Genomic DNA, 14,373 nt, shown 5'->3' on the forward strand with positions numbered 1-14,373 from the left:
GAAATGTAGGTGCAGCTCAGTAATGCCCCTTGACTGGTATGGGCACTCATGCTGGCTTTTTCCTTCCCCTCTCTGATTCCATTACCGCTGTTTTGTATAGACTCCTTGTGGTAAGATTTTGCACTGTACTATTTGTAAGTTAGTGCAGGTATCTGTGTGCGTGTCCTTAGTCTACATCCCTTGGTAAAATTCAGTAAATGGATACCTGTTTTGCTTTTTGTTTCCTTTTTCCTACTACTATTTTCATGTAGCTCTAGAGAAAAAGCTTGAGAAAAATGAAGCTACACTTAGCACCAGTTTATTTCTCGCTGTAATCTCTTTCTCACCCTTTTTTATTTCCCCCCCAACCCCTCTCCCCCCCCCTTCCCAAATTGATCAGTAACTGTGAAACCCAACTGCAAGAATGTAGTTGGAATTCCAGGCCCCAATCTGGTGGAGGTGACACTTTCAGTCCTGGGGGAAGAAGCCAACTGCTTTGTTTATCAGCATGCAAAGTGCAGCACTGTATTTCTGGTTCTCCCAAGAAGCAGCACTGGCAGGGAAGAGAGCCGCTTGCTTGGATGAAAGATGGTTGATAGGAAGGTAGTTATGGTTCATAGTGGGAGACGAAAAATGTATTATCTGGGGGTGTAGAGGGAAGGTGGGGGGGAGAAGGCAACAAGGTAGGGGAAACTAATTTGGACATGAAAAGGAGGGCTTACTGAAAGACAGACCATGACAGAAGGAAAGAGACCATCATATTTCAGCACCTGAATATATATAATCTTAGGAGATAAATGAAAGAAAGTAGAAGCCAAGCTTATCTGTGCTTGGTAAATTTCAAAATGGATTAGATGTCATATATTAAGGAGGGTGTATTCAGGGAACTTAATAAAGGAAAGAGACCTGAGCAAGTTCCTAATGTATAGGGGATTCATTATGAGTAATTTTAAAATAAGAAAACACATACACATTAAAAGATTTGAAGGCATTTTAGCATAAAAATATTGTAAAATAGCAATTTTGGGTATAAATGTATAAACAGACACTCGGAGACACACTCAGTGCAAACAATATATTTGTATTTTCATGTTTTGCCAATGTGCACATGTAAATCAGTTTGTAGGAACTGTTATTTTGGATTTATATAGTAATACAGATACCTTTACATAAAGACATCCAAGTTCTGATTTGATTCCCAAATCCATATTTATCAAATTGTTACTTTAAAGAGGATATTATAATACAATAGCACTATTAAATGCCTCTCATTTAAAAATTTGATAAAAACTGGTTCTTTTTTTTTGTCTCTGATGTTTCTACAGAGTACTTGGATTTTACTCTACATTTCAGAGCTTTTTAAATCACTGCTTGAGTGAATTTACATCTTAATTACAGAGGTCACATTTAACAATACAGACAGCATACTACTACTAGTAATGAAGCTTTTACTACCTTCTTTTGTACAGTAGTCCAAGCTGTAGTTTTGCTGTGTGACTTCAATTCCTAAACTTACATGTATTTATTCATAGGAATGCATTTTTTTGTAGGAAGCAGGCCTGGTCTTCACATAAGATTAAATACATAACACTGGAATCTCTCCTGTATAAACATACACAAACACGTCTATTGAACTTAAGCATTTTGTAACTGGGTTTTGTTGCTGTATTTATTTGGTAAAGTGCTGTGGAAGAGATTTGGAGAATGCATTTGCATTCCCATTTATGAATGGTATTAATGCATTCTATGGGTTTGCACAGATTTTTTTTGAGCTAAAAGACTGCCATTTGCATCCTGTTAGTGTTCCAGTCACAAAAGATTTTTGTCAGAGTTGAACTGAATTTTAGAAAAATACAGTCTTGTAAGTGGTGGGGTTTTCTTTATTCTTTTTTTATCTTACCAGAAATAACCTGTATCTGTTTTCACTGGTGGGGGCAGAAACACTTTGAACCTGGAAGACAAGCATGGTGCCTTAGTCGTAATATTAAGTAAAAACAGTAGCTTTTCAGAGAAAACAATGTACCCCAGTTCATGACTGATCTTTTCAAAAAGGGGTGTGTGCATGTGTTTCAGTGCAAATAGTGTCTCTAAATTTGAGTATGGTCATTTTCACAGAACAAGTTTAATCAGGGACCTTTCATACGACAGAGATAAGCAGCTCTGAGCTGGCTGGAAGTGGTTTGCTGGAGCTGGGCTTGGTGATGTTTATGCAGGCATAGATACAGGGGTACATGTTTCACTTCCCTTTCAGTTTGGTAAAATTCCCTTTACAAAACCCCAAACTCTGTAGAGGTCTATGGATTCCCTGATTTACTAACACAGACCTACTACAGCACAGTCCCTTATCTTGTTAAAATGAGGCAGGTTCTGTCAGTCCACTCTAATCCCTCCACAGTTACAGAAGAAATTGAGCAGTTCTGGAGCTTTTATTTCTCTTTGCTGTATCTAAATATATATACATCTAAACACCTCAATATTCCCATGGGGCATACACCTTAAATATACCCATGTTTAGAGAGAGCTAACCTGCACATGAATATATATGCCCGTATATGAATATATATGCCTGTATATGAGCATATATTCCTGCCTATGATCCCAGTTGCACCCACGCTATTAAGGAATGTATTTGAGTGCTCATTTTGTTAGGAATGCCGGCTTTTTTAGTAAGTAAAAAAAAAAAACAAACTTTAAATATTTAAAACGATTATATTTATATGTATCAAAATAATATTTATATAATCTAGATGTATTTATATATATTACATAGCATAAAAACCCCAGCCCACCCCTTCCTCCCCCCACAACAACTCGCATGACAATGAAAAGTTGAGTTACCCGGAAACTTCGGCAGGCTGCGCTTGCTGTTTTTATTATGTTTTAAGTTCCCTGGCGCCGGGCCGTTTCAGAGAGGTTGGGAAGGCGCGGTCAGAAGAGCTGAGCTGAGACTTCTCCCTAACGGCACCACAGTGAAACGCCACCAACATGGACAACGGCGTCTCAAACTTCATCCTCTATCTCTACGTTTGATCCTTCGATGGGTGAAGCCGGGGAAGCGGAAAAGCGATAGCGCGAACATACACGCGAGCTCTGCCCTCAGCCGCCACCGCCTCAGGCCGCTCCACACTCCCCCCACCCCCCCCGTCCCCACCCCTATACCTGCCGCGCAGCCCGCGCACCGGGTCACCCTGGCTCCTGATTGGCCTCCTCGCCACCAATGGGACGCTGCCCCGGGCCGCGGGGACTGCATATGTAAAGAACTACTTCATATTCATGAGTGCCCGGCGCGGCTTTAAGCCCTTGATTAGGCGGGCGGGCGAGCTCTGGGTCCCGGCCGGCCGCCGCCGTCGTCTCGCCCGGCCGCGCTCGTGCCAAGCGCTGCGCTCCGCCACGGAAACTTTGCTTTACGGCGCACGAAGCATGGTCGCCGGGCGCACATGGATTCGGTAGAACTTTGCCTGCCGGAGCCGCTCTCCCTGCACTACGAGGAAGAGTAGGTACCGCTCCCCGCTTTCCCTTTACCTCTTACCCCCGCACCGCCACAAAACAGGACAGGCGCATAGGCTGCAGGTATAGAACGCTGAGCCGCCCGGCCCGGCCCGGGGCACTGCGCGGCGGCTGTATGCCGCGGGGGAGGGCGCGGAGCGGTGCTGCTGTGGCCAAGCGGTCGGCACCGGGGCCGGCACCGGGGCCGAGCAGGCTTACAGGTGCGCCCGGTCTCCGGTTAGGAGGGAGGGAGCGGCCCGGGCGCGGGGCGGTGTGTGTTCGGTACTTCACAGGGGTTCCTCCGCTCCCTGCTTCCCCTTACAAAAGGGAGCAGAATACTTTTGAACGAGGCGCAGTACTTGGCTGGCACTTCGCAGCTACCTTACGGAGTGTTCCCGATGGGAAGCGTGGCGCCCGAACAAACCCGGGCGGGCCAGCGGCCCCTGAACTTGATTTCAGCCCGCCGCAGAGGATTAAATAGGAATATATCACGGGAGCTGTCACCGATTCATTTTTCTTGATGTCGAGCCACTTAACGTAGCCGTGCACCTTGGTATTACGCTGAGTGTGACAGTAACAGCGAAGAAAAAACCCCAAGCTAATGGCCAGCATCGCCCTAGACGCAATCTGGAAAGGCTGTATTGAGAGGTGACAGTGTATTATAGGTAGATGCCCACTAGCTGTCCTTACTGTCTGCATATTGCACTGCTATTTGTAATTAAGCCAGACATGTAAAGTGAATTGCGGTGGTCATATACTGGTGGAATAATACAGGAAGTAACAAATAGCCTGCCTGGCAGGAATGCAGTTTGGGAAGAGGGGAGTCAGGGAAACCCACTGTCATGTTCCGGGATAAATAAAAGGAAATAAAAAGAGATAGGATGGCCCTCTCAGATGTGGTTTATAGGTCAGTGCACTGTGAGGTTGCTGTATAATGTAAGATACCTTTGTAAATGTAAGAGTGCAGTTTCCACAGCTTTTACTAAGTGACACGTTTTTGATAAAATACATAAAAAAGATAAGTTGCCTTTTTTGTGTGTATGTGCATGCTTTCCAACCCCCCCCCCCAAAGGAGCTTTCTTGAATTTACCTTCTTACAGCTAATTTGAATGATTAGTTTAGATAAGCCTCTTAGAGTAGATGCATTTAAATGAAATCGGGGCACATGTCTTTTTGGCTCTGGTGCAAGATTCAAACTAATTTTTTCCTTCCTCTTTGGCTGAATTAAAAGTCATCCTAAAACACTCCCAGTATTTTGCCTGAGCATAGGGTTTGGGGCATGTGTGAATGAGTGGACACAGAAATAACTAAAGCTCAAAAATGTGTCTGCTTCTCTGTTTCAATTAATAAACCTCAGAGTTTTACATGTTATTAATGTTCACAGTAATTGCGTTTTTACTATATATTGTAACATGCATATGCATGTACAAGAATATAAAATAAATACTGTAGTTCCTGCAGTTCTTATGTTATGGATGAGGGCAGAGAGGATTCAAGCTAAAAATTGCCCGAACATTTTGGGAGTGCACAGACATCTGCCTGACTCTCACTAGTATGCTTTGATTTTAAGGCAGAGCATGTTAAAGAATGCAGTAACTTAAAAGCCAGCTGCAGCTTTCGCTTTTTGCTTTTTTGGCAATAACAGTAACACTAATAATTACTAATAGTTAATAAGCTAACAGATGCAATAAGTATATCTGCTCATTTTGACATATGTGTCAGTTTAATCGTTCTAAATGAATCAGTGCGTTCCTAATGTGAAATCTCCTTCAACCTCTGATTAAAATGTAACGTTGACTGTAGGATTATAGAGTGGACTTAATTTTACTGACTGTTTTAACAGTTGTCACAGCTGTTGGAAAAGAAAAGGCAATTGAAACACTGAAAAAAAAAGGGGGGGGGGGGGCGAAATGGGAACAGGGCTAGTTTAGTGAATTTAAACATGATCTCCAAATGCCACACATGGAAAACGGAGGAGATTTGTAACTCCAGAAATCTTCCATGCACTATGGGCATTTGCCCTTTGTGGCTCACTGTGTTTCATTAATTTGAACCCTCAGCAGTTCCCTTACTTTTGCCATTTCCAAACGTGCAGCAGCGTCTAAACGTGAGACCGGTTCAGCTGTTACAGTGCCCATGGATCTCCCTCTTACAGTGCAGCTGATAAAACAGAGAGATGACAAGAAATAAGGATTGTGTGGGGTGGCTGTAACATCTAAAAAGTGGATGTCATGTGAATACTTCAGAGCAGTGATGGTCGGTATATGTATTTTCTCTTTTTCTATCCATTCTATCCATGTTGCAGTGTGGGAATGGTCTGTTGGGTTACCCTGTCCTGGTTATGTTTGTGTATGGATGAATATGAGTATGCATGTATACTCAGCACATAAAGGTGTTTTATACATTTATGTGTGTGTTTGTCTGTGCACAAGGCAATTATATACTACACAGAGGAGAGTTTATGTCAGTTTCACTCTTTGACGTAGCTTATAATTCCTGAAGAATTTTCTTTAGAAGTGCCTTTAATTTGTAAAGGGTGGACTGAAGAATGCTTCTTTGTGAAGTGGGAAGCAGCACTTGATTCCACTCCACAGTTTCTCCAGGCTGTGGAGATCTTTAACCTCGTGCATTTGCCTTAAGAGATATCTATTTACAGTTGCTATTAAGAAGTAAAGCCCAAAGTTAATATTAAGTCAGAAGTCTCCAGGCCTTCATACGCAACCCAGGTGTGTAATGTGGCATGCAGCCCTGTATTGTGAAGCCAGCCCTCAAATGTGTGTGATTGAACAGGCTTTGCCCGTGTTCTCCCATGGGCAGCAGGCAGGCCTGGGTCCACTCTTCCCTCTCTGTTTCCAGAGAAGCTTTTTTGGGCTTTAGGAGACTGCTGGCAAGTTTTAAACTCTGCAGGAAGTGTAAGAGGTTTGTGCTGTAATGCCTGTCTGACAGCTTTTCATTTACTGGGGCTTGCCCCTCTTTTAGTGATAGGTGCTCATTTTAATGTGTTTATGGTTGTGCTCTTTTATTTACCGAGCCTGGTCTGTTGCAGCGGTAATTAACCCGTGTTATTAGCAAAGCCCTTGTGGATATCCATTAATTCTCTTGAATGGCTGATCAGTTTTTCTCTATACTTCTTTTTTCCTCCTATTTTTCCTGAGACAAACCGTCCTTTTCCTTAACAGTCCTTAGGCTTTGAATTTATTTTTCAACCGAGGTAGGTAGAAGGGCACCATCCCCATAGTTCCGTAGTAAAGAATAACTATTGACTTAACAAACTCTTTTCAAAGATGCTAATGGGAAGCAAAACAACTGGGAAGAATCTGCAGGGAACAATTTATTTAATTATTATTTTTCAAAACACATGCTTAGTGATAAGAAAAGAGATAGGGGTTTCCCTAGTCTTATTAGTTTTTTGTGAGGCTGCATTAGCTGTTGTGAAGATTTCTGTGTTTATATTTTTAATCAGATTTTAACTTAGTTAATTGCACTTTGGGCATTTAAAAGAAATCTTGAGCCTGCAAAAAAATACTTGTGCTTGCACTGCTGTGAAAAGATAAGGGCCGCCTCATTAGCCATCCCTACTTTTGCAATTAATTTCAAATACATGGTGCTATTCATCAAATACAGAAGGTAACTTGTCTGTGATAATATTTAACAGTACTTGAAGCCTACTTCGCGTAGAGGAGCTAGAAGGTATGATATGTCTATTCTCACAGATGTGCCAGCCCATATACTGTGCTGCTGTTTATGGTATGGAGCGGAATTATGATAGAAAAATACTGGTATTAGAGTATGAATTATTTATAAGTGACATGATTATTCATTTTACGGAATGTTTTTAAAGGACTGACCCTTGACCTGCAGAGAGGTTGCTTGCACCCCTGTGGAAGTGTAAGTAGCAATGAAAAAACCCCACTTATCTGAACCTTTCTAGGAGGTATCTCAAATGATTATTTTTTGCTGAAGATAAGTGAAATGCATAGGATAAGTAAGGGGGGAAAAAAACCCCGTGAGGAACTCTTGTTCCTACTGAAGCTTAAAGTAGCCTCTGCCCGTAAGATAAGCTTTGCTATGAATTCTTCATCACAGCAAATTCATGGAGGGAAGAAACAATAAAATGTTGATCCGTTACAAGTGCATATGAGCCTCACGCTGCCAGGATCTCTAGAGGAAATCTGTGATTATGCTGGGCCAGTTTGTTCAGTTTTTCTCTCTTTTATATCCGCTGGCCTTGTATTAAATTGTCATTGTCCTAAAGCACGTGAGAGAGAAATGAATTGCATTTCTCGACATGCTGTGACAGTGAAATATTTAGCCTCTCGATCTCCAATCATACTCATATGTATGTTTGATAGCGCGGGGATGACACCAGCAGTTGCTGCAGCTTGACATTCCACTTATTACATGTTCTTTTACATTTTGTGTATCCTTTTTTACTTTAGGCTTCAGTTAGGTAATCATACATTTGTAGTCACATCAGTAGAAGCATGTCTATGTGTGGTTTTGTTTTATATTTTTGTAGGTTATGTGGAAATGCTCTGCCTATGCACAGCGAGTTTTGAGTTTGAATGCATAGATATCCGTGTGTGTGTGTGTTCCAGATATATAGTGTATTCTTTATGCGGTTTGTGCAATGTACATCTCTTACTGTGTGTATGCACACAAAGATGTATACAGTAAGTATATGCAGAGCTATGTAACTTCCCTCTGTGCAGTTGCTTGTTAAAAACCTGCTGCTTTTATGTGCCTTTTTTTTCTTATCCATGCAAAGAGAGCTGGCCAGCAGTGTAAAGTATTTACACCTGATTTTGTATCAGATTCCCCATATTATCTAGCATTTTCTGTATTTGTACTCACAGTTCTGATTTTAAAGGGTGCTGTTTGTTTGTGGCTGTTTTAATATATGAATTTCCTCTTCCAAGTCATTTACATGACTAATATTCATTCACATTCCTGTAAGTTTTTGTTGTCAGTCACAGCATTGTATTTTCAGCTACATGTGTCCTTGGAAACATGGTTATGTTTACACCTAAAGAATATAATAATTTTTTTTTTGCAAGGGGGAGCCTCCTACATATGGTCACTAATATAAATCATGATGTCCTCAGACAATACTATAAAACACATATTGCATTTCAGTGGTCCTCAGTCCTCACCCAGAATCCTATAGTGTTGGTTTTGTGGTTGTTTTTTTGCTGTGGTTTGCTTGTTCAGAAGTAAAAATGAGACTGAATTATGTACTGCTATTTCAGATAGTATTAATTACTTTTGGAGGATTTTGGTTTTGCATTTTCTGTAGCACTTTGGAGAGTAACTTTGATAGATACGGTAGAACACTGCCTTTTGATGTGTATGTCTAGTGAAACGATTTATGTATTTGCTATGTTAGTGTTACAGAAGCTTTAAATCTCTTGGGTTTGTTTACATAATGCTTGTAATGTTTTTCAACTAATTTGTATTTCCTTCGAACAAAGAACAAAGAACAAAAACTCTTTGCTATTCCTCAATATAGCAGGCTTGCATTAAAGGGAATCTTGTCTCATTTCCAATTATTTTCTTCTTCTAAGAAGCATAGCTTTTTAATCACAGTATCATTTCTCACTTCTTTTAAAACTGAAATAGAATGTTTATTTTTTTTTGCTTCAGCTTCCTGGATTTGCTAGGAAAGGTCTATTGCAACTCTGAGCGATACAGGGATTTTCACGGAGTGCAAGACAAGCATATGCTGGTTTTCTTTACTGCTGAACATCCAGTTCTTACTGTGGGTCACCATTCTGAATTTGTATGAAATCCAGGTGGAATTTCCTGATTTAGATCCAAATTTACAAGGCAAAAAAAAATTAGAAATATAAATTTTTATTTTTCATGTCACTAACAAAGAACATTAAGCATGGAATTGGAGAAGGGTCTCTATATACTGCAGAAAGTTAGTGTTAGTATATTGAGGTGTACGAAATAGAGGTTCCTTGGTCCAGTTAAGCCATTTATAATATCCTTGTACAGACTTGTGTACGTTTATAATATATATGATAACCTACTGAAATGTGATGAGTTACCTTTATGCATGTGAGAAGAGTCTAAATATATCCTTTTACATATATTGAAAATTATATTCCGTTTCCCTGAGTAAAACCTCTTTGCAGAACTTTATGTGGGAGGGCAGATTCTCTTAAAGGCTTGTGTGTTGAAAGCAAACTTTGAGAAAAAGTGATTTGAGTTTTTTCCGGTTATTGCTCTGTTGGTTAGTGTGGATTTCTCTTACTCCTCTGTATCTTTCCATGTTGCTATAAGTGAAAACAAACCAACCCTGTACATCTCCTTTTCATCATTTTGATTGGAACTATATACCGTATGTAATGCGTTTTGGCAGCACTTACCTAGCCAAAGAAAACAAATTAATATTAGCCATGCTGAGGGGTGTCAGAAGTATCACAGATGTGTCGATTCAGCTTTGCTCCATCACACACTCTTTCCTTAAACAACTGGTCAAGCTGTCACAAAACGTAGCGTGGCTACAGCTTGATTCTAATAGGTGTGATCAGAGATTGATGGCTTTGGCAAGTTAGAATGAGAAGATGATGTGGAGTTACTGTTGCTTGTTTCGAGTGGCTGCAGGAAAAAGCTGAACAGACAAACAAGTTTAAAGAATAAGTAAATAAAGGGTAAAAATGTAAATAATGAATTATAAGCCAGTCCTGTCCCCAGCCCCCTCCCATTCCCTTCCTCAATCTAGCTAGACATTAAGCAATTTAAAGTCCTGCAGATGTGGAGATACTGGAAAGTGTAATGAAAAAGTCTATCTAAAATGTAGTGCTAACTTGTTCCCGAGCATTTCTGAAATTCCTTCCCATATAAAGGTGCCAGGACGGGTGGGGAGAGGAGGAGGTGGCTTGTTTTAGGCAGTCCATCCCTATTCATGGTATTGCTCTTCTTTTTCCCCTTTCCCCCTATTTCTGGTTTTGTTTCTACAGCTGTTTTTGGAAGAAACACTTGTTTTAATCTCACATGTGAATATTTTGAAAGAAATACAAGACGGGAAAAAATCTAATAAAGAACAAGCTAACAAAATGGCGAAATCATACCCTGTTACGTACTCTGAGCTGTGCTCTTAGGATAGGCAGCTACTGGCAGTTTGTCTAGTTCTCCATATATTAAAAGGCAACAGAGAGGAAGGATCAATCCATTTTCTATGTATTCTTTAACTTCTTTTAAAAACATTTTTTTCCTGTCTTCAAATTGGGTTTGGTTCCCATCTTTCTGGATAATGAATGCTGGTGTCCTTTTATGTTAAAGTTGGTATTTTCTTGGACTGCGATATGCTCAGTTTACAAGTATTAATGCTAAAATAGTTTTCAGATAAATTAATCCTAAAGTCTGTGAGGTTTTCTTTAGCACAATTATTTTGTTTTTTAATAAATATAAATTATTTATTTTATTATTAGGAAAAAAAATCTGGTAAAAATTAAAGCTAAAACCATCTTAAAACCAAAGAGATTTAGAGTGTGTTTCTGAAAGAAAGCATGCATGGATTGCCAGCAGAATTAGCTTTGGAGAATGCTAAAATTCTCACAGCAAAATGTGGATTTTTTTAATTCTTTTCTCACTGTTCTGTGAATGTAGGATTTCCTTTACTAAATCATACTCACTTTTCAAGCAGTGCAAGAATTGCCTGGCAGTGTTCTCCTAGCAGCCGTTAATGTAGCGGGACAGATGAGATGTTTGGGGCACGAAATGCCATGTCTTTAACCAACTGTTCCTGTGAGCATTAAAGGGGGGTGAGAATCGGATTCCCACTAACTGAGTGAAGCTCACGGGCACCCTTGCCGTTGTTCTTGCGGGAGCTGCTTTGGGTCCCAGTTGGTGCTTGGGTGATATTTAAAGAGCTGAGCAGGCACTGACATTAGGATGAATGACACCTGCCCCATCAGTCACCATGCTGCCGTGTCACAGATGGAGAAACAACAATCGGCTGAATTACCCGGCGCTGCACACTTGGCTTAATTCAGCTCATTGTTCCTTGGCAAATCCGGAGGATGGGAATCCAGGCACAAGATGGGCTCAGGTGGTAGCAGGTCCATCAGAGGTGTTCAGCTAAAGGCTCTCTGGGGGTGTGGTGGGAAGGAGTGCTCCATGCAGAGGACTGGAGCTTCAGCTTCTAAAGGAGGCTGTAATTAACCAAGAGCTGGAACTCGGAATTTTCTCCCACTGTTCAGGAACTTTTCCTTTAGCACATCCAGGTTTATGTTTAACTGTTTAAACACTGCATTGTAGCTGTCATTGAGAAGCATGGAGGGAGATGCTGCGCATGTTCCTATGGCTGTGCAGTAAGCAAAAGCTTCAGAGCCGTGGCCCTTCTGAAGTAGTAGGTCTTTTCATATTTCTCAGTAGTTAGCACTGAAAATCCAGTGCCTGAGACACTGAATGAAAAGGGAGAGCTGCTGAGAGGCTTGTTTGGAGAGAGGGAGGAGGGTTTAGGTATTTAAATCTTAATGGCAGATGAAGGTTGATCATGAGACATCGCAGTCATGTTCCAGGCAAAAACAGTAAAGGCATTTAAATGCCTTCAGACACTGTACTATTTTTCTGTCTTCTTTTCTTTCCTTTTTTTTCTTTATTTCTTTTTCTTGCCCTTTGAAAACCATAGGCAGTTCCTAGAAGATGGAAGAATTAAAGAAACAAAAAATCAAATAGAGATTATTTCTCTGCTCTTACATTCTGTGTCATTATGTTTTGAATGGATTTGAATCCTACTGCTTCTGTGCTCTTTTCCCAAATAGCACCAGGCGATTACCTGGTGAAATACTGAGATGGAAGTGATTATTCTTACTTCACAAAATTCTTCTGTTTCTTTTTTCCCCTCCTTTTTAATTTCTTCTCTCCCCACATCCCTTTTGTGTTCCAGTGCTATAGAGTGACTGTATTTTTGTTGTAAGCTAATTCATTGATCCTGTTTTTGTTACAACTAATGTCAAGCAGAAAACCTGTAGCATGCCAGGAACAGCTCACAATATATTGAAGACACAGCTTATGTTTGATTGTGTGTAAATAGTTAGTTAGTTGGGTTTATCTGATAGCCTGGGAGAAAGAGAGGAGCAGTACAAACTGTTTTTAGTAACTGTGATGTTCATACACCTGATAAGATTGAAGTGCTTTTGAACTACTTGATATGCTTTGAATAAGAAAAGAATAGTCACATCCATTGGCACCGGCTTATCAAGAATGGAGTAAAATGCCAGCACTTTTGCATTAGCAGAAGTAAATGTTTTAGACACTTTGGGCCTTTTTTCCATTCAAATTAAATAGCAGGGTGCTTTTGAGTAGACTGTAATGAATGAAAGGATTTATTACCTTTACGGAATTACAGGTGAATATGTTGAGAGAGGAGTCCCTGGAAACAATAACAGCTCTTTTAATAAGTGGCTACACCCGTTCATGCTTTTGGTACAGAAATTCAGTAATTTTATCCTCTTTTGCTCTGTGAAGTGCAGCGCCTAACTTACAACATGCAGTTCTTTGTAGCGTAACATGCTTGTGCATTAATATACTGACAACATGTTTGATATTCAGCACATAACATAGCTGTTCATAAAATCATGTTTGATCACTTACTAGTATGTCCTCTGCCTTCAGTTGCTGTGTATTGTCGTGTTTGAAAAAGAATATATCTTGGATTCTTTCCTGGGAAGGCAAGGCACGATTCATCATTAACTTCCCCCAGCAGGCATGAAGCATACTCGAATACACTATTATCTTCTCAAAGTTTGCTCATTATTTTTTTATCTTTTTAGAATTCCAGGTTCTTTTTCTTTCACGTGCCTGCAATTAATTTTGGGATATTCAAATTTGATGAATGATAGTGCTAGAGCAGATTTGATTGATTTTGGATGATTATTGATTGCTGCCAATGAGATCACTGGGACAACTGTGAAATCAATGGTATGTGATTAAACCAAGGCACTGCTGCTTTCTACATTAGGCAGCAGTTGGGTATTTAGGAACTGAACGTTCACAAACTATAAATTGAGAAAATGTTCATATTTAAATAGTCCTTTGTTTGGCATTTACTCACCAAAATGTTTCTTGGGAAAGTTAGCTTTCCCAAGTGCAGGCATTCAGTAAAGGAAAGGTCATTGATTTAAGGTTTATTAAGTTTTAGCTAAAAACAACTGGCTCCATTTGGGTGTAAAATAATTTAAGTACATCCTGCAGGAAACCTTCATGCTTTAGAGCTGTTGCTCAAAGGTTTTATTCTTCTATGAAGATGTCAACTGAAAATATAAAAATGCATCACTGAAAATGTAATGGTTTAAAGATTCAAACGGAAATAAAAATTCCTGCCTGGGGAAAGCACTATAATCAAACTAAAGTAGTCTTAACTGTGTTTTATTTTTTGTGGAGGCCATACCTGAGAATAGCTCTCGAAGGCAGCAGGTAGCGAGATTGGTAGGGAATGCCAATTCTTCTTTCTTTATTTATTTTATTCCCCCCCCACAGACGATGATAGCCTGGCTTTGGAATCAGCAATACACTTCTATACTAGTACTAGACAATACGTAAGCTGCTGCCACTTCTGAAATGAAGTATCTTGGCATTTAAGTCAACTTTAGAATCTGGCAAAAACCCCATCTGGCAATATCAAAATTCGGCTTCTGAAGCGTTTTTATTTCTGAGAGCTTTTTATGTCTTTTTATGTCTTTGCAGCATATATAAATTTCTGAAGGGCAGTGGCCTGGATGTACACTTGATGGATGAGTGGGGTGGGACTTTTTCTCCCTCCTCATCCTGCTTTTTTTTCCTCGTGATTGTTAAAAATGTGTGATTCTTGTGCATTAGGTAATTCTGGAACAGGAATGCTGCAGATGCAGCTGTTTGACAAAATTACTGTGGGGTTTGGGTACAGTTGTTAGATAA

General features: G+C 40.1%; 1 protein-coding gene across 4 annotated transcripts in view; it reads left to right on the forward strand.

The window, feature by feature from the left end:
• Positions 1–14,373, forward strand: part of ESRRG (estrogen related receptor gamma) — a gene marked incomplete at its 5' end in the record, with an annotated part of 375,667 nt that overhangs the window by 208,545 nt on the left and 152,749 nt on the right. Inside the window, one exon of one of the 4 annotated variants that reach the window (XM_080615783.1) lies at positions 3,417–3,472. The exons of the other annotated variants lie outside the window; for them this stretch is intronic. Coding sequence (XP_080471909.1) covers positions 3,417–3,472 — 56 coding nt within the window. Of the gene's footprint in view, positions 1–3,416; positions 3,473–14,373 lie in introns of those variants that run through there. 4 annotated transcript variants of the gene reach the window in all.

Source organism: Psittacula echo (genome assembly GCF_963264785.1).
Source record: "Psittacula echo genome assembly, chromosome: 4".
Lineage (NCBI taxonomy): Eukaryota > Metazoa > Chordata > Aves > Psittaciformes > Psittacidae > Psittacula > Psittacula echo.